This window comes from Choloepus didactylus, chromosome 8 (assembly GCF_015220235.1).
Source record: "Choloepus didactylus isolate mChoDid1 chromosome 8, mChoDid1.pri, whole genome shotgun sequence".
NCBI classification, from domain to species: Eukaryota; Metazoa; Chordata; class Mammalia; order Pilosa; family Megalonychidae; genus Choloepus; species Choloepus didactylus.
Window position 1 is genome coordinate 74416932 of NC_051314.1, and position 26332 is coordinate 74443263.

At 54.9% G+C, this 26332-nt stretch overlaps 3 protein-coding genes across 12 annotated transcripts; 2 read left to right on the forward strand and 1 right to left on the reverse strand.

Moving 5' to 3' along the window:
• Positions 1-420: 420 nt before the first annotated feature.
• On the forward strand, positions 421-3433 carry CDK4 (cyclin dependent kinase 4). Of its 2 annotated transcripts, none has more exons than XM_037848122.1 (8): positions 421-720; positions 1184-1402; positions 1559-1694; positions 1811-1978; positions 2112-2221; positions 2674-2724; positions 2866-3001; positions 3259-3433. In XM_037848122.1, exons 2-8 carry the CDS (start codon positions 1185-1187, stop codon positions 3349-3351), a joined length of 912 nt encoding a protein of 303 aa, XP_037704050.1. In that variant the 5' UTR covers positions 421-720; position 1184; the 3' UTR covers positions 3352-3433. The 2 variants fall into 2 exon arrangements, with proteins under 2 accessions (XP_037704050.1, XP_037704048.1); XM_037848120.1 differs by having other exon boundaries at positions 435-720; positions 1166-1402.
• TSPAN31 (tetraspanin 31) lies at positions 3095-12892 on the reverse strand. Of its 9 annotated transcripts, none has more exons than XM_037848128.1 (7): positions 12720-12892; positions 6683-6842; positions 5675-5842; positions 5318-5398; positions 4866-4997; positions 4489-4602; positions 3095-4394 (listed from the first exon to the last, which is right to left on the reverse strand). In XM_037848128.1, the coding sequence occupies exons 4-7, from the start codon at positions 5393-5395 to the stop codon at positions 4320-4322; spliced, it is 399 nt and encodes a 132-aa protein (XP_037704056.1). In that variant the 5' UTR covers positions 5396-5398; positions 5675-5842; positions 6683-6842; positions 12720-12892; the 3' UTR covers positions 3095-4319. The 9 variants fall into 9 exon arrangements, 8 of the variants coding, with proteins under 8 accessions (XP_037704056.1, XP_037704058.1, XP_037704055.1 ...); XM_037848130.1 differs by lacking the exon at positions 12720-12892 and adding an exon at positions 11587-11707 and having other exon boundaries at positions 6687-6842; XM_037848127.1 differs by lacking the exon at positions 12720-12892 and adding an exon at positions 11587-11707.
• On the forward strand, positions 12564-24691 carry AGAP2 (ArfGAP with GTPase domain, ankyrin repeat and PH domain 2). The gene is given in 23 exon segments (XM_037848115.1): positions 12564-13205; positions 13207-13239; positions 13241-13303; positions 13306-13424; positions 13426-13862; positions 15517-15575; positions 16153-16240; positions 16407-16492; positions 16644-16791; positions 17837-17971; positions 18305-18414; positions 18843-19001; positions 19165-19251; positions 19337-19441; positions 19863-20025; positions 20208-20327; positions 21039-21167; positions 22109-22168; positions 22402-22550; positions 22642-22732; positions 22872-23094; positions 23254-23509; positions 23689-24691. Coding segments are annotated over 23 exon segments (3594 nt in total). The 5' UTR covers positions 12564-12674; the 3' UTR covers positions 23932-24691.
• Positions 24692-26332: the final 1641 nt, after the last annotated feature.

Here is a 26332-nt window from a genome sequence, read left to right on the forward strand (position 1 = left end):
GGCTTAGGCACCAAAACATACACCCACAGAGGAAGCAAGGACTCAAAACTCTGTTGAATGAATGAACGAATGAAACAAAGACACAAATGAGAATCTTTTTTCCAATGGCGGTAGAGAGGAAAGGCAACAGCGCCACCTCTCGTCCTCCGACGCCATCAATATGGACAGGCTGAGACACAGGTAGTAATACTGGAGATGTGCTCAGGCTCGGCCTTCAGCCCACAGTTTGGATATGGGTGGCCCAGGTTGCCATGGCATCACCTTGGGCTCCACCCTCCCTCGGTTCCCTCCCTCAGCTGGAGTTATGGCAGTCAGTCACGTGCCCCACGCGTAACCACACCTCTGCTCCTCAGAGCAATGTCAAGCGGTCACGTGTGATAGCAACAGATCATGTGGTTGCCACCTCCTCTCCGCCCCCTTCCCTTCACTGGCCCCTTCCAGGTCAAAGAAGCTCTAGGCCGCCCCTCTGCGCATGGGTGATTGGTCACGTGGCCAGAACGTCCGGCGTTCGCCCCGCCCTCCCAGTTTCCGCGCGCCTCTTTGGCAGCTGGTCACATGGTGAGGGTGGGGGTGAGGGGGCCGCTCTAGCCTGCGGCCTCTGTCTATAGTCTGGCCGTCGCGTCCAGCTGCCGCGGCCTGAGCTCGAGTGGATGGAGCTACAGGAGTCGGCTCCCAGGCCCTGATAACGGGCCGCTCCCGCAGCTCCCGCCCTGGGGTGAGGTAAGTGCAGCCCTTTCCCAGGAATGTGGCCCCCCACGGCGTCCCACGATTGCGCTTTGCGAGCTAGTTGTGGAAGGGTCGCTCGAGGGCGGGAAGTGTGGCAGGATGTTGTCATACGCTTCTTTGTGGTCGTAAGGAGGTGTAATTTTAGGGACTGGGGTATGGGGTCTTTGGTGCAGGGGGTGTGTCCTGTCGGATTTCCCTTGGGCGGGGCGCAGTGGTCCCAAAGGAAGGGGCATTTTTTGCTTTAGGGTCTCACATGGCTGGAGGATGGGTGTTAGAGTCATTGTGTTTGTTACCTGAGGGGCCAGCCCCATGGAAGGTTGGGAGGGAGATGGGATGCTGGATGCTGTGCCTTTTGTGGGAGTTGCTTTGTTGCTGTGGGTTCAAATCACCCTAATTCTGGAAGGGGGATTTGGAGGTAGGAGTCTCTGTCTGATTGTAGGGTCTTCCCTGATCTAAGAATGGCCACCCCTCGATATGAGCCAGTGGCAGAGATTGGTGTCGGTGCCTATGGGACGGTGTACAAGGCCCGTGATCCCCACAGTGGTCACTTTGTGGCCCTCAAGAGCGTGAGAGTTCCCAATGGAGGAGGAGCTGGAGGAGGCCTTCCCATCAGTACGGTTCGTGAGGTGGCCTTACTGAGGCGGCTGGAGGCTTTTGAACATCCCAATGTTGTCCGGTGAGAAGAAGATGGAGTGTTGGGAATCAGTAGTAACGGGGAAAAGACAACCTTTTGGTGGGAGTGGTAGTTAAAAGAGAAGCGGAGACCTGAGGAAAGAGAGGCCATGTTGGGTAAAAGGAGATTGGAAAATGAGTGACCATTTGTTCTGCACAGGCTGGTGGATGTCTGTGCCACAGCTCGAACTGACAGGGAGACCAAGGTGACCTTGGTGTTTGAGCATGTGGACCAAGACCTAAGGACTTATCTGGACAAGGCCCCTCCCCCAGGTTTGCCAGTGGAGACCATCAAGGTGAGTGGGGTGTGCAAGCATTGAGAGGTAGATTAGGATCTTTGTTTAGAACCTGTTGGGGTTTCATGTATGATGTCTAGTTCCCAGTGTCTTTATACCTCCCCCTTCCAAATCAGGATCTGATGCGCCAGTTTCTAAGAGGCCTCGATTTCCTTCATGCCAATTGCATCGTTCACCGAGACCTGAAGCCAGAGAACATTCTGGTGACAAGTGGTGGGACAGTTAAGCTGGCTGACTTTGGCCTAGCCAGAATCTACAGCTATCAGATGGCACTTACACCTGTGGTCAGTAAAAAGATAGTAGCCCTAAAATGGGTTCTGGTTGGATGTAGAAGTGGTTGCCCATGACAATTGGAAAGTCAGATTGTGCCTCATGGTAACCCCCAGGGCCCTTATGCACTCTTCCTGTTCCCTTTAGGTTGTTACACTCTGGTACCGGGCTCCCGAAGTTCTTTTGCAGTCTACATATGCAACACCCGTGGACATGTGGAGTGTTGGCTGTATCTTTGCTGAGATGTTTCGTCGAAAGTAAGGAGCCTTAGTATCTCAAACCATCTTGAATTCTTCAGATTTCTTGTTCATGAACCACATCCAGACCCCACCCATTCTTTCCCTTGACTACTACATTCTCTTGAATTGCCTCTAACCAGAAGCTCTGAAATGTCCTGGAATTAGAAACTTCATATCCCTTTAGTCTCCATACCCTCCGTGTGTGTGTGTGTACGCACACTATCATATATATATAACATAAAATTTGCCAATTAAACCATTTTTAAGTGTACATTCGGTGATATTAATTACTATGTTGTACTACCATCAACACCATCTTCACTTAGCATAATGTTTTTAAGGTTCATCCATGTTGTAGCATGTATCAGAACTTCATTCCTTCCATGCCCTCTATTTTGAACCCCTAAACAGTAATCATTCCACTGCCATCTTTGAAAATGACTGCTATCTTTTGTCTCTTCTCACCTTAGGCCTCTCTTTTGTGGAAACTCTGAAGCTGACCAGTTAGGCAAAATCTTTGAGTAAGTGACTGACAAGAGGGGAAAAGAATTTTCCATTCCAAATCCTCATTTTTCTCCTGAGCCCTGGCTATCAGCTGACTCTGCCTTTTAGGATGGGGGCTGGAGAATGACCTTCCTAACCAGAGTTCTCCTGTCCCCCAGTCTGATCGGGCTGCCCCCAGAGGATGACTGGCCCCGAGATGTGTCTCTACCCCGAGGAGCCTTTTCTCCTAGAGGGCCCCGCCCAGTGCAGTCAGTGGTGCCTGAGATGGAGGAGTCTGGAGCACAGCTGCTACTGGTACTGGGCATGGGCATGGGCATGGGGCAAGATGGGGGTGAGAAATGGAGCAGTATAAAAGGGCCCCATACCATCATGATTACTGAGACTTGGTTGATGGATAGGCTGCAGTTTTATTACTGGTTTGAATGGCCATCCACAGGAGAGGAATTTAGAAAATAGAGTCCATCCTAAGTATTGTTGGAGAGGGCAGAAGTCTTTTTTTGTGTGTTTTGTTTTTCCATGGTTTCTTGACCTTTGCCTTCTTTCCCCCTCAGGAAATGCTGACTTTTAACCCACACAAGCGAATCTCTGCCTTCCGAGCCCTGCAGCACTCTTATCTACAAAAAGGAGATGGTAATCCAGAGTGAGCAATGGAGTGGCTGCAAAAGGACCAAGAGAAAAAAAAAAAAAAGCTGTCATTCCCCTTCTTTGGACACTTGAGTGGAGAGACCCCCCACTAAGAAAGCAATCTCTGCCTTCTCCTCTGCCTTCATCTCTGAGGCGTGGAAACCCTCCCCCAACTTTTTACAGAGAATATTTTGCTGCCTTAATGACGTTCCTCTCCCACTCCTCCTTTTGAGACATATCCTTCTCCGGCCCCCCGTTTCCCTGTACCAAGGATTGTGTCCCCTCTTCCTCTCTTCCCTACCTTGATACTGGGGTTCATTTTTATACAGGAAAAAAAAAACAAACAAAACAAAGAAATATGGTCTTTTTTTAATGTTTCTTCCTCTGATTGGTTTTGCCATTGGGGATTTGGAAAAACCACTTGAAAGAAGGAACTTCCTTGCAGAATCTCAAAGACATGCTCTGTAAGTCACAGGGCCTAAGCAGTCACTGGAGCCCCTTGGTTGGCAAAGAGAAGAAAGGAACTTAAGTTGCTTCTTTGAATAGGTGTTAAGTGGCTTAACAATCCCAAACTGCGTCCTGCTTATTACAAGAATGAGTTCTTGATGGTTTTCTGTCTGACTCTGTCCCTGATTTACCCTTGGAGCCAGGAAAGGATGTGAGGAGGTGGTCTAACGCATGGAAGGGGAAAGAGGGCCAGGAATGACTCCAGGCCCTGTTCCATCCCATCACATGCACCCTCAGAAGCTCCCTGTATCCACTTAGGGAGAGAAGGGGAAGGTTTTTGTTCTAGTGTCTACAATCTTACTCCCACTAAAACATGTCAAGACTTAAAGCCTAGCTGTTCAGCCAGCTTTAAGGGATGTGGCAAAGGGTCTTTCCTTTTTCTCAATCAAGAAGGGCTATAGACCCTAGGTTTTCCCTAAGGGAGGAAGAAAAAGCTTAGGGAGAGTGGTGAGCTGGAGAAAAGTCAGAAGGATCCAAAGTCTCATAGAAAGGCACTGGGGTTGGCTCGTGGATCCTTCTGATTCCGAAATCTCATTGCTAGCCAAACACCAAGAATCTGCAGAAACAAAGGGAGAGATAAGAACCAATTCTGAATGTTTGGGACTAAGATAAAAAGAAAGGGTATGCATGTGGGACCTAGAGTACGTCACCTCTGTAAAGCTGAAGAAGAGTCCAACACCCCCCAGGATTTTCAGAGCTTCATCTGAATGCTTAAGAAACTTTTCTCCACACATCTGGCATGTGGGGCTTTGGCTCTTGCAGATCTGAGAATAAAACATATGTGTGTTCAGAGACTGCAAAGTTGCTAAGCTGCGCTATGCCAATACCCATAGTGAATGTCCCTACAAAATATTTATTAGTACCTGACCAGTATCCTATAGACTGAAATCCTACTTGGCTATTCCCCAGTCTCTGTATCCATCCTCCTTCCCCAACAAAAAAGAGCTGTTAGAGAGAGGGGCAATAACATTCAAACCTATTTGGGAATAGTCCTCAACCCATTTCCTACCCCCAATCCCAGACTTACTGCAGTGCAGAAAGCATAATCTTGTTGATACAGGGTTGTGAGGTTGAACAAGCCACAACAATCAAAACTTCTTTCCAGTTCATCCCGGGTCTTGTTGCTCATGACCCACCAGGAAGCATTGATGACATCTGTCTGGAGGATACAGGCAGCAGGGGAAATTATTTAATCCTGCTAACCTGAAGAACCCCCATTATGTCCTGATCCCAGTTAACCTCACTTTCTCTATTGTAGCAAAAGGAGTCAACACTCCTCAAAAGCATGAAGATGTTTGTTGCACAATGATACGAACATTGGAAAATTAACCAAACATCCCAGAAGAAGCAAGGGGCTCAATAGTCTGGAAGTAGCAGAACTAAGTAGTGATCTCTGGGTAATTGGGGCCAGACTGAGAAGAGGAAGTTAGAAAAAAAAATTTTTTTTAAAGTACTTTACTCCCCCCCACCCCTCCTTACCTGTTTGCTTCTGTTAATAGCCAGACATGAGCAAGAGATTCCAAACTGGAAGAGGAAAACCAAACCAAGGATGATCATGTACTGAGAGAGAAAGTTATGGAAAAAAACCAGTCCTAGATGCCTTTATGTTCCACCTATAATTCTCATCTATCTGGTCTCATCAATCCATAGAACTAGTGCAACCATGTCAGTTGAAAACACTAATAAAATCATCAGCACTTGTATAAGGTAAGGCAAGAAGACTTGTCCCCCAAATCCCTGAGGTCCCCCACACTTTTCACTTTTCTCTAACTTCTTCCTAGAGGACTCAGCTTTTCTGCCTGTTGCCCCACCCCTGGTCACTTGAAGTCAGGATACAAAGAATAGTAGGACTTGGTGGTGGTTGACAGCACCCACCAGTCCAGCCACTGCGATGAGGAGAAGGAAGACCCCAACAGCAATAACTCCCCCGATGATGTGTATGCTGGACACCAGTCCCAGGCCCTTACCCCAAGCAGCCACTCCAATGAGCAACAAGCCCACCAGCTACGGAAACAGAGAGTGAATCAGTGCAGGATATATCTCGGAAGAATCGTTGCGTGCAGCACAGCCACAAAAGGGCCATACACGGTCCGGGGCTTGGGCAGAAAAGGAGCATTGGGTTGCAGGTGAATATGGGGAAGGTAGAAGAGGAATGCTAATGGGTCCAGGAGCATCCCTGGACGCTTCTCCCATCGGATGTCAGAATTGGCAAGGATGCGGGTAGGGGGTGACAGGGAAGGGAGAGTCTCTGAATATAACAGTGGAACCCCTTAGTTTCATCCCATCACTTCTATTTTGGGAGACACTCAGGTTCACATGCGGGGGAATGGGGCTTTATGCCCACAGCCTTACGTTCACTCCCCCCAACCCCGAAAACCCCATAATCACAGGAAGTCCCCCCTCTTCCCACGGAAGTCCCCAGGAATTCCCTCTTCTCCGGAAGTTCCCACAAATCTTCCCGGAACCCCCAGTACACATCTCTTCCCACCGGAAATCCCCTAGAGATTCTCCCCACTCGCCTTTCCGCCCTGAAGGCTTCCCGCACCTCCAAAACCTCACCATGTAGACCACGTTGAGAGCGCATAGCGCATTCTTGGAGCAGGCAAAGCCACCGCAAACCATCTTCCCAGCTCTGGGGACCCAGGTGGTCCCAGGAACTGGGGGAGGGTCTTGGGGATCTTCTTGTAGAACCCCCGACAGCTTCTGTCTCTTTAAATCAAGTCCAGCCAAACCCAATCCTCTGCGCCTGCACGGTCCCACCCCTCCCTCTGGATTGGCGAAGCTCGTGGCTAGTCCAGGAAGTCGATGGCCTAAAAGCCAATCAGTCTTAATTACGTCACTAACCCACCTCCGTGCCCCTCCTTTAGGTTTTCATTGGATGAAACTTAAAACTGGGCAGGGTTTCCAGAGATTCTCATAGAGTCCAGAATTCTTTCGGATTGAAAGCCGAACTCTGTAGTAGGAGTTTGGAGAGGCATATCGGAGGGAGAAGGCTCTGAAGAAACTGGCGAAAAAGAGAAAGAAGTGGAACTGGAGAGCAGGGTGAAAGGGCTCCTCCCCTGAAAGGAGCGCCCTACCCCGCCCCGTTCCCCTTTCCTGCAGTGACCTCATGATGACGCCATTGTTTTGTTCTTACTGCGTCACACTCGGGAACACCCAAGTGAGTAAGATATTGAGACATTTAGTCCGGCCACAAGAGCCCCGGGCTGGGCACAGCAACACCCAGCAGATCCTCACACGTCTGCAAGTATGTCCGCTAAGTACACTTCTCCTGTTCAGTATTCCCTCCCCACAGGGGGTGACTGTGCCCGAAATGCAGTGTGAAAAACCGCAGCCTCAGGCCGGCGCAGTCCTATATGTGACACAGCCACAGGTGTGCGCGTCTGTCTGCCCTGCGTCTTTGGAGCACATGGCTGATCCAGGGCTTGGGGGGAAAAAAAAGAGGGTTAGGGAGAGAGCAAGAGAGAAAGGGAGGAGACAGAGATATGAATAAATATGAGAGGAGGAACGAGGCTCCACATTTTCACTCGGGGATGACCTAGTGGTTGATCAGTAAATGTCTACTGTTGAATGAGGGCTTTAACACAAGTCTTTTCATGGCAGTGTGGAGGAGGCATAATCCTCTCTTCCTGCAGAAGAGGCAGTCTTAATAGGAACAAATTAAAAAACCTCCCTCATCCCCATAGAATGATCTAAAGTCTGTGTATACTGTATAAGCAGTATAGTCTTACTGGTTAAGAATCAGAGTCTATGGGTTCCAGCTCCACCATTTACTTAGCTGTGTAACCTTTGGCCAGTTAGTTAAGCTCTTTGTGCCCATTTCCGCATCGGTAAAACGGGGACAAATAATTCACCTATCTGTTGGGTTGTTGTTACATGAATTGATTTATGTAGAAAGCTCCAAAGGGTACCTGACACATAGTAAACAATATTTGTTGTTATTATTCCAACCATTTTACCCGGCTGGTGGGTAATCCCTACCCCAAATAATTTACCTCCATCTACACAGATACTTACATAGTTATAATCCTCTATCTTATATCAGGAAGATATGCAAGAGAAATGATATTTACCAGGGTTTCGAAACAAATTGATTTGGTCAAACTACCCTCGTTTATCTTCATCCTGTCCTTCAATTTCTCATCAACCCCTCTGCTCTTTCAGGTTCTAAGTCAACGGCAGAACTAGGGGGACTGACTGGCAAAATTCTTGGTTGTGTGGTGTGGTGGAAAAGGTATAATTATAATCAGAAGATCTAGAAGCAAATCTTTGTTTCACCCCTTACTGGCCTTTCTGAGTCTCAGTTTCCTTTTCTGCAGACAAGGGATAATAATCCTACCCCTTGGGCCTGTCATGGGGATGATACAGGAAAGTGTGTTGTAATAATAATTAAAGTGTTATACACATTAATTATTATGAGAAATGTAATTGACCCATGGTGGTTTTTTCTGTTTATGGGTTACTGTCCTCCTCTACAACACTTTCTGCTCATACCTACTTCACCCCTTAAACAGCAAGTAGTTGCACTGGGTTACATGACTGGGGAAGGGTTAAATTGCAAGATATAACCATGCAGGGCAAATTGAGATGGGTAGAGTGGATTGCAAGTAGAATTGTAAACTAGAATGCAGGGATGTGAGACTGACAGATTAAGTGTGGAGATTCCTGTGATAGTTTGAGGCTTAACACAAATCTGCAGGCCACCAAAAAAGTGTTTGGGATTGCACGTGGGATCTGGCTTGCCACAAATCCACAGAATCAACACCCATCTTAATTAGCCACCTCCCACAGGAGGCCCTGGGATACTTTTTAAAGTTTCTCCATTCACCTAGCTGGGGAATCAGCAGGGGCTGGCTGGCAGGGCTGATGGGCCAACGCTAGAGGGGGTGGGAGGTGCAGAAGGTAGTGCTGTCCCAGGCTGTGGGTTTGAAACTCACCAGTCAGGAAGTGAGACCGACAGACGGAAGAGCGGGCAGGGGCGGGGAGTTCTGGGGCACAGCAGAAGGGGCCTTCTGGAGGTCGGGGGCTGTGAAGCCATGGGCTACAGGGCCAGAGGTTGCTGTTAGCCTGGCAAGACAGGTTTGGGCAACATGCATGCCCAGAGGCAGCTGGCTGTAGCCTCAGTGAGAGCAGAAGTCAGACGACATGAGGTGGCCAAACAGGCTCTGAGCCGCCTCAGGAAGCTGGCTGAGAGGGTGGGCGACCCTGAACTTCGGGACAACATCCAAGTCTCACTGGACAGCATACGAGGTAAGGGAAGGGTCAGCTTCCAACTTGGGTGTATCAGGGACAAACTAATACACCACTTATGATACATCACTTCCCAGTTAGCTACTTCCTAGTCCCCATGATGGACCTGGGACTCTGGGGAAGAATAGTTTGGGAAGGATGGAAAAAGACATGGGAGGTGTCATTTTCCTCTTTCCTCAATCTGATCCTTCTCCCAGGGGGCCAAAATACAGGTCACCACTGAGCTGACCCCCTTGGCAATGGAGAAGTGGGTGAGCCTGGAGAAGAAGGGCTGTGACAGAGCAATGGTAGACTTGGTCCCTGCTTGGGGAGTCTGGGAGCAGGAAGCAGCCTGGGGGAGGAGGTTCTGGGATTGGAAAATGTGTTCATTCCCAGGAACCACTAAGGATCAGTGACCTCTCGTTCTCTAGCTGTAGAGAGAAATACACATACACATGCACACACACGTGCGAGAACACACATTGAAATACAGCACGTAGAGAATCTCAGGCTCCCAGGCACACACTTAACACTCACCATGTTCTGCACAGTGGAGTTGCAGAGAAGTCCCCAAGACTCTTCTCGGTCTCCTCTCCTCCCCATGTTCCTGTTCCTGTCTTCCCCCCACACACCTTCCGCTCTACCTCCTTAGTGCCATTAGAGCAAGTGATGACAACACAGGGAGGAAGTGCTGCCATAGCAACATCATCCACCACATCCTCCTGCCCCCACCCCAGGCTTCAATCCTGTGGTCGGGCCCTGGCAGGAACAGCTTCTCTCCATCCATAAGGCCTCACCACTAGGGAACTGGTGGAACTGGAGGTCATCTCCAGCCTGCTTTCAACTCATTCACCTCTGAGGTGGCAAAGCGCTAACTACAGCAGACAGTTTTGCTCATGAAGGTGTCTGGGAGAATCTTGGTCCCTCCATTCTTAACAGACTACCCCAGGGGGTGAGGAAACAGTCTTCCTATCAATGACACCTGCCAGAGCTCTCTGATGGTGTAGGCTCCTAGGGGAGCAGTTTGATTCCTTCCCATGCCTCCTTCCTTTGACTTTTTGAGGCTGGTGTCTCTCTCACCTTTTATCCTCCATTCCTTGTTTACCAGGAACTACAGCTGTCACCTTTCCTGACAGCCTTAGGAGTTGGAAAGACTGACCTAGGGGGAGTGGCCCCATCGTGCCTCCTAGGGAGGATCGCCAAGCCCCACCCCCTTAGGAAAAAAAAATGGAGAGAGGTTTAGCATTACTCATGTAGAGCTCTGCTTAGCTCTGGAGTGAGGAGAGGTGGAGGCTGAAATCTCCAAGAAGACTCCACTCCTCATAATGATTTGCCCACTCCTTTCCTAAGAGTCAGGATTCTGTTCTCACTGAACATAAAGGAATACTGAGGCCACCAAAGGAAGGAAAATTAAGCCAGAGCCAAGAATTCTTTGTCCTCTCCTTCAAAAAAGACCAAGGAAGGGTCCCCGGTCCTGGGGGTGGTGTCATCCTGGTTCTACAGACATTGTGTAAGAGAGGCAGGTGTGGAGAAGCTGCTGACCTCTGGACAGGACTGCCGAGCGACTGGGTACAGGCCTTTGGGAAAACAAAGCGCGTCCCGCATCCCGGTTCCGCCCCCCACCTTCACTCCCTACCCGGCCGAGCACGCTGCCGGCTCCTGCCTCCAAGAGCCGCCCACGGCAGCACTTATTATAGTCTCGGCTGGGCTGCGTCAGGAGGGTGGGACGCCAAATCAGAGGAACGCTGAGACTTCCCGAGTCCCGGGGAGGATCTCCTAGGCTGCAGGGAGCACCTCAATCTCCGCTCCCACCCCATTTCTCTCTTCCACCCCCCAACCCACCCCAACATCCATCCTCCTTTCTGTGCTAGCCTTATTCCTTCACCCTTCTCCCCAGACTGAAAAACAGTGAGCTTTGGACCTCAGGGTCCCTGGCCGGGTGAGGGTCACAGAGTAGATTCGCTCTGCCTACCTCCTTTATAACCTTATAAAAGAGTCCCACCCTTTAAATCACAGGAGATTGAAGCCAAGAGAGACCAGCTCCCACTGCCTCAACAGAGGGCTCCTTATATTCAGTGAGCTAACCCCCCTACATGGGGGTAACCAGGTGCTAGGGTGATGCCTGGCGGGTCCCTCGATCCAACACACACACCAATCCCTCCTCTGCTTATCCCCGCTGTTTCCGAGGCACTCTTGGAAATACGGTTGCTATGGAGACTGGATGCATTTTGGCATGGGGGGGGGGTGGATCCATAGACATCCTTCTCCCTCCACTTGGAGCTGGAGACTTGACTCACCCGGCTGGGTTCCTCCAGCCCCCATCTCTCCCCTTCTGAGGCAGCCCCCTGCTTCCTACCCCTGCTAAGTTCCATGTTTTGTCCCCCATCCCTGGGGAACACTTTCCAAGCACTCTGAGACTCTCGGGCTCCGGTCGTGGCCCCTTCAGTGTATTGCACCTGGGTCGGGGGTAGGGACTGGGGAAGCTGGGTCATGGGGAAGGGGACGCGTCCAGGGGTTACCTGGGGGAGACGATGGATCCTGGGAACGGGATTTCAGGGCTCCCCACTCTTCCACTTCAGCTTCCCCAGAATTGGCAGTGACCCCGAGTTTGCTCCGTTTTCGCCGCGGCCTGGCCATCCACAGATCGATTTTCATCCTTGTCCCAAAATGCCCCACCCCACAGTCGTGATCCCCAACAGTGGTATGTGAGAGGAGGGGGCTAGGTTATTGGAGTAAGTGATTCCAAGTCCAGGAAATCCACCCCAGGATTTGGGAGGGAAATCCAGTCCTGGATTTTGCGCCGCCCTCGCAGACAGCCGTGCTGGTGGAGAGAAGGTGGGGGGGGAGATAGGGTTGGGGGGGCAGGGGGCCGCCGCCTCCTCAATGTGAGGGGAGCGCCCGGACACAGCGCGTATCCGGACGGAGCGAGCCCCGGCGAGCCCCCCGGACCCTTCGCCCGGATCTCACGCCCTTCCCCTCCCAGACCCCAGACCCGTGGGTACTTACCTCCCTCCCACTTCCCTCCTTCCTCCCCCTCCGCCGCCTCCTGTATCTCCATCCCCAGCATCCTCCCCGCGCCCCTGCGAATCCCCCGCACGGCCAGCCCCACTCTCTTCCCACCCTCCTCACGACCCCCTCTCGGACCCCATCTGCAGTCACGATCCCCTGAGCCCCCATTCCCTGCCCTTGCCTCCCCCGCACCGGTTCCTCTTCTTCCCCAGCCTCCCATTCCCCCTTTTTGCCCCCTTATCCTCCCTCTCCCCCATTTGCCCCCACTACTGTCCTCCCCGCCCTCCCCCGCCCATCTCTGTGCCCCCACCCAGGCCGGGGTGAACGGTCCGGCGCGCCTCGCTGGAGCAGCACCAAGGTCCCGGGGCTCCAAGGGGGTGGGGGCACAGGGTGGGGAGCATGGGGAGGGGGCGCCCCATGTGATGGGAGGGGGGCGCAAGCGGAGGCGGAGGAGGCGGGGGCGACAGCGGAGCCGAGCTGGGGGCTCAGCGGGGTCCGGGGGCTGGGGGCAGCGAGCAGGGCAGCCCCATGGCCGGGCCCCCCTGAGGCAGTCCGGGGGAGTCCCCTCCCCTCCCCATCTCGGGGGTCTCGGGGACCCATGAGCCGGGGCGCGGGCGCGCTTCAGCGCCGGACAACGACCTACCTCATCTCGCTGACCCTGGTCAAGCTCGAGTCGGTCCCTCCACCGCCGCCGTCTCCGTCTGCGGCCGCGGCAGGCGCTCCGGGGGCCAGGTGCTCCGAGACCGGGGATCCTGGCAGCCCCCGAGGCGCGGAGGAGCCGGGCAAGAAGCGGCACGAGCGTCTCTTCCACCGGCAGGATGCGCTGTGGATCAGCACGAGCAGCGCGGGCGCGGGGGGCGCCGAGCCCCCCGCTCTGTCCCCGGCTCCGGCCAGTCCGGCCCGCCCCGTCTCCCCGGCTCCCGGCCGCCGCCTCTCCCTCTGGGCCGCCCCCCCAGGGCCCCCGCTCTCCGGGGGGCTGAGTCCCGATCCCAAGCCTGGGGCAGCTCCCACCTCCTCCCGGCGCCCCCCTGCCTCAGCAGTCCGAGCTGGGGGGGCCCAGGAACCCGAGGGCCGTGCGGGCGGCGGCCGTCCTCCGGGTTCATCCTCCCCCGCACCCTGCACCGGTAGTCCGTAGGCTCAAGGTGGCGCCTCCTCCGCCGGCCCCCCCCCCCTTTTTTTTTTGTTTTTTTTCCCAAGCCTTGCAAGACCGTGACCACCAGTGGCGCGGAAAGCCGGGAGGGGCAAAGGGCGCGGGTAGCCGTCTGTCATGGCCCGAAAGCGAGGGCAAGCCCAGGGTCAAGGGGTCAAAGAGCAACGCAGGGACTGGAGTCGCCGCCGCCGCCTCCGGGGGGAGGGGTCGCTGCAGTCGCGTCCTCTGCTGGGGCCGGGGCTGGGCCCGGAGCCCGAGGCAAACTGTCCCCTCGGAAAGGCAAAAGTAAGACCCTGGACAACAGTGACTTGCACCCGGGACCGCCCGCCGGCTCTCCTCCTCCGCTAACAGTCCCAGCAACTCCGGTTCCAACCGCTGCTGTCACCGCCGCCTCCGCGCAGACCCTCGGGCCTGCACCACCAATCACACTGGAGCCTCCAGCTCCCGGGCTGAAACGGGGCCGAGAGGGGGGCCGAGCATCCACCCGTGACCGCAAGATGCTCAAGTTTATCAGCGGCATCTTCACCAAGAGCACAGGGGGGCCTCCTGGCTCCGGGCCACCTCCCGGACCCCAGGGCTTGACTTCTGGCAGCGGGTCTCGGGAACTACTGGGCGCAGAGCTCCGTGCTTCCCCTAGTGAGTAGGCCAAGGCCTGAGAACAGGGAGGGGAGGGCACCTGGAATGCCCAGCTTGGTACGGGAGCGCATTGTGCAGGATTGAGTTAGGGAAGCTTCTCTCTTGGGTGGGTAGATGAAGCAGACTCTCTTCTCTGCCAAATACTGGGGCAAAGAATAGGAGGTACTGCAGGGGGGTGAATAGCTACCCTAATGTGGCATGACAGACGAGTTGATTTCAGAGGGCATCAGAGACCTCAGAGCTTTCTGGGAAAATAATATCCTGGGTCCGAGTAACTGAATGAAATTGCTCCCAGAGACGCCCCAGACCCCACTTCCAGCTTCAGCTGGACTCTGAGAACATGGAAACAGGGCTTTGCCTTGCCCAGAGGGACAGAGGAGGTGGAGTGAATGACTATGCCTCAGTTTCCTCTTGGCACTTCAGGCCGGTGGAGTGATAGTGACCTTGCAGGCAGCTTCTCGCCAGGGACTAGTCTTCCCCTGGGCTGAGTGCAGGCTCGTGAGGCGGCAGGGAGGAAATCAGTTTCTTTCCTAGCAGTGAAGGCAGAGTGGGCGGTACGGGAGTGCGTGGGGGCTGGAACGTGCTGAATATTTAAATGTAAAGTAAGAGGGGGCAGATAGGAAGCCTCGCTTCCCCCACTGCTCACCCCCGCCCCAGAATGACGTTGAAACCCACCGGGGGCTGACCCTGAATGAGTCCGGGGGTGGATCTGCAGCACAAGCAATTCTTACCCAGGGATGCCTGAGAGACAGGGGCTATGGGAAAGATGGTGTGTTTTCCGAGGGGTGTCTATTTTTTTCTGGAGAAATGAGGTGGAAGATTGTGTTGGTTCGGCTCACACTCCCCGGAGGGGAGGCGTGTCCCGGAGCGGGGGCGGCCCCCGGGGTTTGGCTCCAGAGCGGGTGGGAGCAGATGGCTCCAGATCCCAGAGTTCCCACCGCAGCTGCGGCGCCCCGGGAACGTCCGGCCAGTGTCAGGCGCGGGGGCTGGACGAGGCGGGCGGAAGGAGCTTCCTTTCCCCCAGGCCAGGGGCTTCTCTTGGCCAGGGGGATGAATCCCTTCTCTCAGTTACTTTGAAGGGCGCTTGTGGGGAGGGTGTGGAAGAGGGAGGCACAGGAAAACCCAAGCTCCATCCCTTGGGCTGGGAGCGGGGCGGGGGGCAGCAGGGCCACGGTGTGGTTGACCTTGAAAAAAGGGAGGGAAAGCCCTCACCTGAGTTTTTCTCCTGTGAAATGGAGGTTGAGGAGGACCTAGTCCCTTCTGTGTCCCAAGCCCTTCTCCCAGGCCCTACCCTGAGAATCAGTCCGGGTGGGGAGGAGCCCTGTCTTCCATTCTCCTTCCAGGGCCACTGTCAGAGCCCTGGTCCTCTGGTCTGGGGCAGGGACACACATTTGGGATGTGCTTTAAGGGAGATGCCAACCGAAGTATTTTTGTCTTGCTGGCTCCGTTGCTAAGCAACCACTGAGAGGCAGCAACAGCTGTAGGGACGGTGGCTGGGCTGGGAGGACTGGGGACCACTCAAACCTCTCCCCTCCACACATCTCCAGCCCAGGCATGGTCCTGGGCTTAAGGGAAACCGTAAACACAGGAGGGGTGGCTGAGGGTTGGGGGATCCTCCTGGTCTTCCTCTCTTACTACCCTTCTCCCATTACAGAGGCTGTGGTCAATAGCCAGGAATGGACTTTGAGCCGCTCCATTCCTGAACTGCGCCTGGTAGGTAACAGTCCCCTTGCCTGTAGGGAGGGCTGACCTCCCACCCACTGCACTCTCAACTCTCCCCTTTACCCCTCCACTTCCGAGAAAGTTTTCCAGTTCTGAGATTCTACCTTCAAATCACTGTCCCAGGGCTTGATACATCCTCCCAACCTTTTCTTCTCTAGTCTTTATGTTCCCTTCCCCCTTTTTCCTGTTTGTCCTGGTCCTCTTCCAGACTCTTCCTTATTTCTGGCATCTCCCCTGTGGCCCTTCAAGTTCTATTGCCTGGAACTGGATAAAACTTTCCAACTGGTGCCTAGGCCTGTGAGCTACCCCCACCCCCTTCCATCTAATATGTTCCCTAAACCAAACATACTGGTTTTCAGTTGCTGACATTCATTGGCTTGTGGTCCACTTCAAGCTTGGGATCATTTCTTGCCCTGCTCCTCCTGCCTGACTGTCATCCAGGCCTTATAGGACCCTTCTTGGAAGAATTAACACTTCCAGTTTCTTTGGGCCTCTGGAATGTACCCAGACCCAAGGATCCTGTTTCTTCTTAATTTCCACAATCTCTGCTCCACAACCTTGTCCTCAGGGTGTGCTGGGTGACACCCGAAGTGGGAAGTCGTCGCTCATCCACCGATTCCTGACCGGTTCATACCAGGTGCTGGAGAAGACAGAGAGTGAGTTCTGAGGAGCTATAGTAAGCTACGGGTTGGGGTCAGGGATGGAGGAGTAAGATCAATGACTAGGTAGGGATGAGAAAGATGAGCCCATGGAAACCAAGGTGTAAAGAGCACAGAGAGGCTCGGCAACCTGTGACCTGTGACCTCCTGCCCCTTGCAACAGGTGAGCAGCACAAGAAAGAGATGTTGGTGGATGGACAGACTCATCTGGTGCTGATCCGTGAGGAAGCTGGGGCACCGGATACCAAGGTGAGGCAGGGAGATGGTGGGGTGAGCAGGCTGGCAGGCAGGTTGGCACTAGCCAAGGGGGAGGGGCTCTGATTTCTCAGGTCTCCCTCTGGATAGGGTTCAGAGGAGTGGACCTGTCTGACCCTCCATTTGCTTCCTCATCCCCCGCAAGTTCTCAGGCTGGGCAGATGCTGTGATCTTCGTCTTCAGCCTAGAGGATGAGAATAGTTTCCAGGCTGTGAGCCGTCTCCACGGGCAGCTGAACTCCCTTCGGGGGGAGGGACGGGGAGGCCTGGCCCTGGCACTGGTAGGAACACAAGGTAAGGAGGGCTGGGGAAGCACTGCTTTCAGGGGAGGCCCTGAGGAGGCCCCTGGGGTATTGTCCAACCTCTCACCCTTCATGGGTGAGAGCTTGGTAAGGTGTGGAAATGGCCACCTGGATTCCAGCATCCCTCTAGAGGGAGCCAGTTCTCCAAATAAGGGAGTCATTAAACCAAACAAACTTCCCAAGGTCTGAGCAGAGAAAAGGGGACTCTCCAGGGCAGGAGGGATGGCTATGTAGCAGTATCCATTCCTCTCCTGAGATGTCACCTAGCTTGTGTTCTCACACTGCCATTTCTGAGTGCCACCACCATGGGACACACAGATCCCACTTCCCTTTAAATATCAGGTCCTGGTATGGATAGAAAGCCTTTCCCAGTTTCCCCTTGCTTCAGATGAGTCAGGCTTAAAGGAACTTGTCTAAACCCAAGGGATGGTGGAGAAATCAGAGAGGGTATAAAACCTTTTGTTCCCAAAGTCATGATACGGAGACTCTCAGACTCTCCACCAGGGCTAGAAAAAGCCTTTCCAGTACCCCACCTGTGTCCAGCTGGCGGGACCTTCTGCCCGGATCCTGTACTGCAGGTGCCTGCCTCCACCTGTTGCTTGCCTCCTGGTTTCCTGCTGCAGAGTGAGCAGTCCACTTGTTACCTGTGGACACTCAACCTTTTCTTAGTTCACACTCTGGGTGCCCTCCTGCTTGGTTCAGGGTTCAGTGGATTTGCAGGGCAGGGTGGTTACCAACTGGGGAGACCCAGCCACTTCAGACCTTGTCAGGAAACTTGGGAGTGTTCTTTGAAGACATATAAAGAAGAGGTCTTTCCAGAGCTCACCCAGCCTGCTCATTCTGCAGCTTGGATGTGAGCTGGGCCAGCACTCAGGAAGGGCTTACACATTGCTATTCCACTCCGTCCCGGGAGGCATGTTCTCTCACACCCCATCCTGAGTGGGTCCTGCACAGGACGGGAGCACAAAAGAAAGGGAAGTGTGAAAAGTGAGGAAGGGCCCCCCTCGTCCAATCCTGCCCATCTCCCGCACCCTCAGACAGGATCAGCGCCTCCTCCCCTCGGGTTGTGGGGGATGCTCGTGCCAGGGCACTGTGTGCGGACATGAAACGCTGCAGTTACTACGAAACCTGTGCAACCTATGGGCTCAATGTGGACCGGGTCTTCCAGGAGGGTGAGTGTGGTGATCCCTGGTGTGTGTGGGAAGCAGGGAGCTAGGGGCCCTGGGATGTTCTTAGAGTGGGGCATCCAGGCCCCTCTCTGGATGAATGACAGGAAATTAGTTTCCCTAGAATGGAGGAGGTTCAGGGAGACCAGAGGTTTACTTAACAGTCTCAAGGTCTTTCTGGACCAGGGGATCTGGCAAGGCCACAGGTGGCCCAGAAACCACAGTGACAAGGAAGCTGGGGCCCATGTCATATCCTAGGGATTTCTCAAAACTGGGCATAGAAGGGGGTTCTGGGGGGTCTGCCCTGCTCACTCCTCTTCCCTCTGCCTCCACCCTCAGTGGCCCAGAAGGTGGTGACCTTGCGCAAACAGCAGCAGCTTCTGGCAGCCTGCAAGTCCCTGCCAAGCTCCCCGAGCCACTCAGCTGCTTCCACGCCTGTAGCTGGGCAGGTGAGTTGGGGTCTCAGGGTCTACGGGGGACTGGAAAGATGCAGAGAAAGGGGGCTGTGTATCCAAGGACAGGGACAGGACGCTCATGGGGTGGGAGGGAACAAATAGACAGGGCGGTGACACTATTTGTCAAAAGTACCTTGCATTGGGAATCAACCAGGTTTGAGACACAGTTTGCAGTGTCCTTGGGCAAGTCACTTAACCTGCAAATGTGATTAGGAAGCTTGTATGGCATAGTACACGTGAAATCAATGTTTGCAAAATTCAAAGCATTATACTGTGCTAGTGAGGGTTTTTATTAATGACAATACAAATAAATGGTGACGAGAGCAAGGACTGTTTCAGAGACCCCAAAACCGGGTGTAACCATAGCTTGGTGGGGTGGAAGGCATCTCAGCTGTTCTGTTGACTCCTCCATCCACTCCCAGGCTAGTAATGGGGGCCACACTAGCGACTACTCTTCTTCCCTCCCGTCCTCACCCAATGTTGGTCACCGGGAGCTCCGAGCCGAGACAGCCGCAGTGGCTGGATTGAGCACCCCTGGGTCCCTGCACCGGGCAGCCAAGCGCAGGACCAGCCTTTTTGCGGTATTGGAAATGTTGACTCTGCCCCTGCCTTCCTGTCCCCGTTACCTGGCCATTTTCCCTAGTCCATAAATCCCTCTGTTGGGCCCTTCTTCATCTGCTTTCCTGTCCTTCCTTCAATGTACCCCCCTACCTGTCTTCTAACTAATGCCAACAACCATTCCAGAATCGTCGGGGTAGTGACTCCGAGAAGCGGAGCTTGGATAGCCGAGGAGAGACCACGGGGAGTGGGCGAGCCATCCCCATTAAACAAGTGGGTAATCCAGGGGCTGGGGGGAGGCAAGGGGGTAGCCGGTCATAGCTGGCTTTCCTCCCATGTGTGTCTTTCTATACTCCAGAGCTTCCTACTAAAGCGAAGTGGCAACTCCTTGAACAAAGAGTGGAAGAAGAAATATGTAACCTTGTCCAGTAACGGCTTCCTACTCTACCACCCCAGCATTAACGTGAGTGGTGAAGACTGGCCGGGCCACACTGGCTGGGTTTGAATGCCCTCCCCAGTCCTGCCAGTGTGGGCCTCTAACAAACATTGACATCATTGCTTGGAAGCCCTAGTCCTGTTCTCTTAAGTTTAACAAGCATGTGTGAGGCACCCACCATGTGCCTTTGCTGGGGATTAAAAATCAACGTGTCCCCTCAGTAACTTGCAATCTAGTGGGAGAGTACGGTGCAGGGGCCTCCATGTGGCCTGCCATTCAGGGAATGCTTTCTGGAGGAGACACTACTGGGCCAAATCTGGTGGGCCCATCCCAACCCTGTCAACAACCAGAGCCCCCTCTCCAGTCCCTCTCTGTCCCATAGTGGCTGCTTCCCAGCATCACCAAGGAGCTCAACTTTCCCTACACTCTCAACTCTTATGCCCCTCAGGATTACATCCACAGTACCCATGGCAAGGAGATGGACTTGCTACGGACAACAGTCAAAGTCCCTGGCAAGCGGCCCCCACGGGCCATCTCTGCTTTCGGCCCCTCAGCTAGCATCAACGGGCTGGTCAAGGACATGAGCACTGTCCAGATGGGTGAAGGCCCTGGTGAGTAGGGGGGTGGTGCTCATGACCAAGGGGCAGGAGAAGGGGTGGGGGTGGGGTAGTAGGGACGTGGGACCGGGAACTAGATAAGCAGAAAGGTGGGTGATGAAGGGGGGGCCACAGAGGAAATGGGGCCAAGAGACAAAGTGGCTCATTGAGGTTTTATCTTCTTCCCTTTCTGACAGAAGCCACCACTCCCACCCCAAGCCCGAGCCCCAGTCCTAGTTCCCTGCAGCCACCACCAGATCAGACATCAAAGCACCTGCTGAAACCAGACCGGAATTTGGCCCGAGCCCTCAGCACGGGTCAGTGAGGACCCACTCTCCATCCACTGTCTTCCAGATCCAAATGGGATGCGGGTGGGAAATGAAAGAGGGGTGGAAGCATGGAAACTGGAATGGATGCATGAATGAACACGGTGGGCACGGACTGGGTGCCGGGCTGCATGCTCAGACTCTGCTTATCATAATGGTTAATACAAATGGGCTCCAGAGCCAAACTGCTGGAGATCAAATCCTGGCTTGCCACTTGGGCAAGCTACTTCACCTCTCCAAGCCTCAGTTTCCTCATCTGTAAAATGGAGACAATAGTTTCTACCTCAGAGGGTTGCTTTGAGGCTTAAACAAATTGAGATGATTGTCCAGCACATAGTCAGCCATCAGTGTTTGTAATGTTTGGAAGTATAGGTATTTTTAAATAACAAGTAGCACTGTCACAAGTAATCCTCACAACAGCTTTGTCAGGTTAAGATTATTATCCCCATTTTAGGGAAGAGGAAACTTGAGCTCAGAAGATTAAATGACTTGCTCAAGGTCTCAAGGCCAGTAAATGGCAGAGACAGGATCTGAGTGCAGGTCTGACGCTAAGTCACTTATCTGCCCACCTCCCCCAGGAGAGGGACAGCTGGGGAGGGGCACCATAAATGCCAATGCTAGGTCAGGCGAGGAGACAGGCTTTTGAGAAATCAGGAAATCTGTGGAGAGGGCAACTGAGGCAGCTGTGTCCCCCTCCCTAAGACTGTACCCCATCTGGAGACCTGAGCCCCCTGAGTCGGGAACCCCCTCCTTCTCCCATGGTGAAGAAGCAGAGGAGGAAAAAATTGACAACACCATCCAAGACTGAAGGCTCTGCTGGGCAGGCTGAAGGTGAGGCCCTGGTGGGCAACTCCACTCCCACCCTGGACCCTCACTCCCAATTCCAGATCCCTGGCCTAGCTCCTGCAGGAGGAGGAAAAGTGCCTGAGCTGAGTGTTTGACCATCATTACCACTTTGCACATAATTTAATGAAAAAATGGATAGACATCCCTCAGCCCCTGTCCTTCCTCCTCTGTTCCCCAGCCAATGCCTTTTTCCCCAGTAGTCCCCAGTCCGTGTTCTCAATGAACCCCATTAGTCTGTAGCTCCTGCTCCCTCTCCTAGTGACCCTCTAGTGTCCCTGCCCTCCACTTACTATCCCAGCCCTGCACCCAGCGGTGCCCAACCTCCTGTCCCATGACCTCCAGTGACTCAGCGACTGACCTCATTGTCCTCCATTGACTCCCCAGCTCCCAGACTCTGTGACTACCCAGTCCCTGCTCCCAAAAAGTTCCAGTGGTTGCCACGCTCCCCAATAGCCCTTCACCCCAGTGAACCTCCCCCACCCCCCACCCACCAGGCCCCAATGACTTCTTAGCCCTTTTCCCAGCCCTCTTCCTGAACCCCAGGACTTCATCCCAGGCCTGTGACCCAGCTTCTGTCCCCATCCCCCATGTTCACTCAGATCCTGACCCTCCCTTCCCCTCACAGAGATCTGGCTCCTCATCAGTCGTGATAACCCCTCCCCACCGCCCCTGCTCTCTGCTAGGTGTTCAGGCCCAGGTTCCAGATCTGCCTACTCTCATGGCTCTTGGCTTCCGCTCCACCCTGCTCTGGGGCCACTGACTTTAGTTCTGCTTTCTCTCCCCATCTGTCTGTCCTGCTTTGTCTCTGGCCCTCTATCACTGTCTCTCTTCATCTTTCCATCTGCCTCTCTTTTCCTCCTTCTTTCTCTGCCTCTCTCTGTTCCCCTCTACATTCTATCCCTATCTCCTTTGCTTCGGGAAACCAGCCAAGCGCAAAATGTGGAAACTAAAATCCTTTGGTAGTTTAAGAAATATTTATAAAGCAGGTAACAAGCGGGAAGCCGGGAGGGGTGCTCAGCTGGCGTGCAGAGGGGTGGGGGTGCCCCTGCCTCCCCTTGCATGTGCTCGGGCTCCCCTCTCTCCCCCACCCTCTGCTTCCCCTACGCCCACCGCCTCACTCCCAGGGGCTCTGGATGGACATCAGGGAGGAAGGGTTTGGGAAGGGCATCTCCTGCTTGAACTCTGTCCCTCATGACCCCATCCCATCCCCCCTGCCCAGAGGAAAATTTTGAGTTCCTGATTGTGTCCAGCACTGGTCAGACCTGGCACTTTGAGGCAGCCAGTTTTGAGGAGCGAGATGCCTGGGTCCAGGCCATCGAAAGTCAGATCCTAGCCAGCCTGCAATGTTGTGAGAGCAGCAAAGTCAAGGTAATTGGCCAGGGGTGGGCAGAGGTGAATGTCTAAGGTCATTGGAGAGAGGTTGCGAGGGCGTCAGTGCTAACTCCATCCCCTTCCGCAGCTGCGCACAGACAGCCAAAGTGAAGCGGTGGCCATCCAGGCGATTCGGAACGCCAAAGGGAACTCTATCTGCGTGGACTGCGGGGCCTCCAGTGAGCACAGAGGGCAGCAGGGGCGGGGGAAGGCGCTGGGAGACCTTGTCGGGGGCTAGGGAGTGTGGTTTGCTGGAGTCTGCGAAAGCTGGAGTGCCCGTGCCACCCAGCCCGAGGCCGACTCCCGCACTGTCCCCAGACCCCACGTGGGCCAGCTTGAACCTGGGCGCGCTCATCTGCATCGAGTGCTCGGGCATCCACCGGAACCTGGGCACACATCTGTCCCGCGTTCGCTCGCTCGACTTGGACGACTGGCCGCGGGAGCTGACCCTGGTGCTGACGGCCATTGGTAACGACATGGCCAATCGCGTGTGGGAGAGCGACACGCGAGGCCGCGCCAAGCCCACGCGGGACTCTTCACGGTACGTTTGAGAGAACAGAGCAGGGTGACACTGAGTGTGTGTGAGTGTGAGTGTGTGTACGCGCGCGAGCGCGACTCCCGAGAGGATGCTCTGGGTAGGGGTGCAAATTTCCTCGGTAGGGGTCCGTAAAGCCCTTCCGGTTGATCCCGGGTCTTGTAGGGAGGAGCGTGAGTCATGGATTCGCGCCAAGTACGAGCAGCTGCTGTTCCTGGCGCCGCTGGGCACTCCCGAGGAGCCTCTGGGCCGCCAGCTGTGGACAGCGGTGCAGGCCCAGGATGTGGCCGCCGTCCTCTTGCTTCTGGCCCATGCGCGACACGGGCCGCTGGACACCAGCGTCGAGGACCCGCAGCTCCGCTCCCCACTTCACCTGGCCGCAGAGCTTGCCCACGTTGTCATCACGCAACTGCTATTGTGGGTACGTGGGTGGGGATAGGTAAAGGGGTCTTGGAGGTCTCCATCTCGGAAACAGCCTGGCTCTAGGGAGCCCGTTCTCCCTAGAAGGCCCTGGGAATGGCCTTGGGAATCTCGGGAAGACTGCATGCGGGTATACTCGGGTCAGGGACCCGCGGTAACGCGCCGGTTTCCGTCCTCTAGTATGGCGCTGATGTCTCCGCCCGCGACGCGCAGGGCCGCACGGCGCTGTTCTACGCCCGCCAGGCTGGAAGCCAGCTGTGCGCCGACATCCTTCTCCAGCACGGCTGCCCGGGTGAGGGCGGCAGCACGGCCACCACCCCCAGCGCGGCCACCACCCCCAGCATTACCGCCACGCCCAGTCCCCGCCGCAGGAGCAGCGCCGCCAGCGTGGGCCGCGCCGACGCCCCCGTCGCGCTGGTATAGTTGCCCAGCGGGAGAGACACCCTCACCCCCACACGCGCCGGGCACGCCCACACCGGGTGGACGGCTGGACAGATGCACCCACTCACCTCTCCAGTCCGCACCCCGCCCCCCAGGAGCACTTCCTCTCGCACGAAGGCACAGCCAGCCCCCACGCCTTCCAGAGGACACAGACTCACCTTCCTCTCCCCAACGAGGCATGGAGACCCCAGGTCGACACGCCCCCTTTCCACTGTTTCTACACGGAATCTTCTGGATCTACCCCCTCGCTCGCTCGCTCGCGGCCCCTGGGGGCGGGAGAAAGACCCAGTCCTGCTTGTGCTCGACAATCCATCCCAGGGCAGGAGCCCATACCCAGGCTGGCTCCTGGGGCGACACCACGCCAGAGGGAGGGGTTAGTACGTGGGAGGGCTAGTCCTGGGACTTGGGGGGTCAATACGGGGGACCCCACCCCTTCCGTGCTGATCTCACTGCCCTGTGGAGGGGAGAAGGGCAGCGAGGGGCAGGACCCCTGCTGTCCATGGGGGTGGGGGTTCCCCAACCCTTTCCGTGAAAGGGACCATGTCGAGTGGAAATCAGGACGTCTCCTCACGCCCACCCATGGATGGAAGCTAAAGGGCCAGGAGAGCCAAGAACCTGGGTCCCTCCTCACTACTATCTTGGGAGAGAGAAGAGTTGGAGCAGGAACGGGCCAAGGGGGCTAGGGAGGGGCCTTGTAATTTATTGCTTTGTTCCCCAACATGGGGGTGGGGGCGGGCAGCAGCGTGGGGTGGGCATTTTGGGGTAGGGGAAGCCAAGGGTGGGCAGGGGTGGGATGGGGTGGGGTGCTCTCGGGTTGTGAGTGTCTGTGACCGTGACTGCGTGTCTGTGACTGTGCAGCGCCTGTGGTGATCTGGGATAGGGGGGACCCCGACAATGGGACCCCCTCTCCCACTGTTCTCCCTGTCCAGCCCCTCCCACTGGAGCAGCTCCAGACCCGCCCTCAATCCCATGATCCCTCCCAGCCAGGGATTAGAAGATGTGAGGTGGCTGGGAGGGTTTCTAGGCCCCCTCCCCCATTCCCAGAAAGGGTGGGGTAGGGTGGACTTATCTGGCCCAGCCCTGCCTTCCTCAGTCAACCCAGCCCCTGGGCCGTCTGTGTCAGTGGTTTCCGGTCTCTATTTTTTTTTTTTTTTTTTTTTGCTAAAATATTTTGCAGAGAAACAAGTATTAGGGAGGGGTGTGGGTGGGGGCAGGGGGAAATGCCCCCCTCATCTCCTCAGAGGCTGGTGGTGTGAATCTTCAACAGCAATTAAAGAGGAAGTGATTTTGTCTAGGGGGTGAGCTGCTGGTCTGTTCTTGGAAGGAGGGGGTCACGGAATAACCTTGGTCAAAGCTTGGAGCTGTGGGTGGGAAAGGGCTGGTCGGAAGGTGCCTCTGCATGGGCAGTCAGATAAGTCAATTCTGGGTTCATGTAGGGGAAGGAGATGGGCAGGCTGGTGCAACAGTAGGGACCCGACTGGGAAAAGAGCAGTCATTGAAGCCCAAGATGGCAGCCTTCTGGGAAGGAGTGGGATGTGGTGCTTAGAGGAGACGTTGGGCCTGTGGAGAGGAGGGCACCTGGAGAAGTGAGAAGATGGGGTAGCTTTGGTTAACAGTAGAGACTTTGGAGTCAGGTCTGATTTCTAAACAGGGCCTTCCACTTCATTGCTAGGTAACCTTGGGTAGGTTACCTCAGTGGTTTCTGTTTATTTGTAAATTGGGGTGAATCAATATCTGTTCAGAAGGCACCCAGTAAGCACTTGAAGTGGTGGGGGGAGGGGCTGCCGCTGGCCGGCCTGCTCACTTTGAGCACCTAGTATCAGGAGTAGAGTTGATAGTAGGGATCCCTCTCCTGGCCCTGGTTGGGTGGTGCTGGGGAGTGAAGAGGTGGAAGATTTCCCAGCTGCAGAAGTCCCTGGAGTCTGGGAACTCCATGCCCAGCTGATGCAGGCATTTGACCACCTCCGTGTCATCCCACAGAGCTGTCTAGGCCACAGCAACCCAAGGCCAATGCAGCTCAGCACGTAGCTGGCGGCCAGAAGTGCTTGTCCTGATAGAGGGGCTGGCTGGGGTTGCAGTGGACCAGCAGCCAGCACAGGTTGGGCATGGCCATCCACATGTTGTCACCAGCCCAAGGTGCACGTCTTTGGTAGAGTTGGTTCTGGCCCTCAGCATCTCTCCCCCACCCCAGCACCAAGGCATTCAGCTGCATGTATGCCCAGAGCTTACCAACAAGGTGTGGCTGCAGCAACAATTCACACAGAGGGCCAGGCTCTGCTGCAACCACCCAGCATAGCAGCCCGACCCTGAAAAAGGTCCAGAGGCCCAGAAAAGTTTGACTGGGGTGCAGGTGGAGTGACAGGTGCAGATGCAGGTGTGCAGT

Bases quoted from the DNA above. Each gene is read 5' to 3' on its own strand.
- CDK4 (XM_037848122.1), top strand. From the start codon at position 1,185: ATGGCCACCCCTCGATATGAGCCAGTGGCAGAGATTGGTGTCGGTGCC. The intron at 1,403-1,558 runs GTGAGAAGAAGA...TGTTCTGCACAG, and splicing joins GAACATCCCAATGTTGTCCG to GCTGGTGGATGTCTGTGCCA. The intron at 2,725-2,865 runs GTAAGTGACTGA...CCTGTCCCCCAG, and splicing joins CAGTTAGGCAAAATCTTTGA to TCTGATCGGGCTGCCCCCAG.
- TSPAN31 (XM_037848123.1), bottom strand. From the start codon at position 9,670: ATGGGGAGGAGAGGAGACCGAGAAGAGTCTTGGGGACTTCTCTGCAAC. The intron at 5,399-5,674 runs GTATCCTGACTT...TTTCTCTCTCAG, and splicing joins ACCAAGTCCTACTATTCTTT to TACATGATCATCCTTGGTTT. The intron at 4,395-4,488 runs GTGACGTACTCT...TTGTTTCTGCAG, and splicing joins TCTTCTTCAGCTTTACAGAG to ATTCTTGGTGTTTGGCTAGC.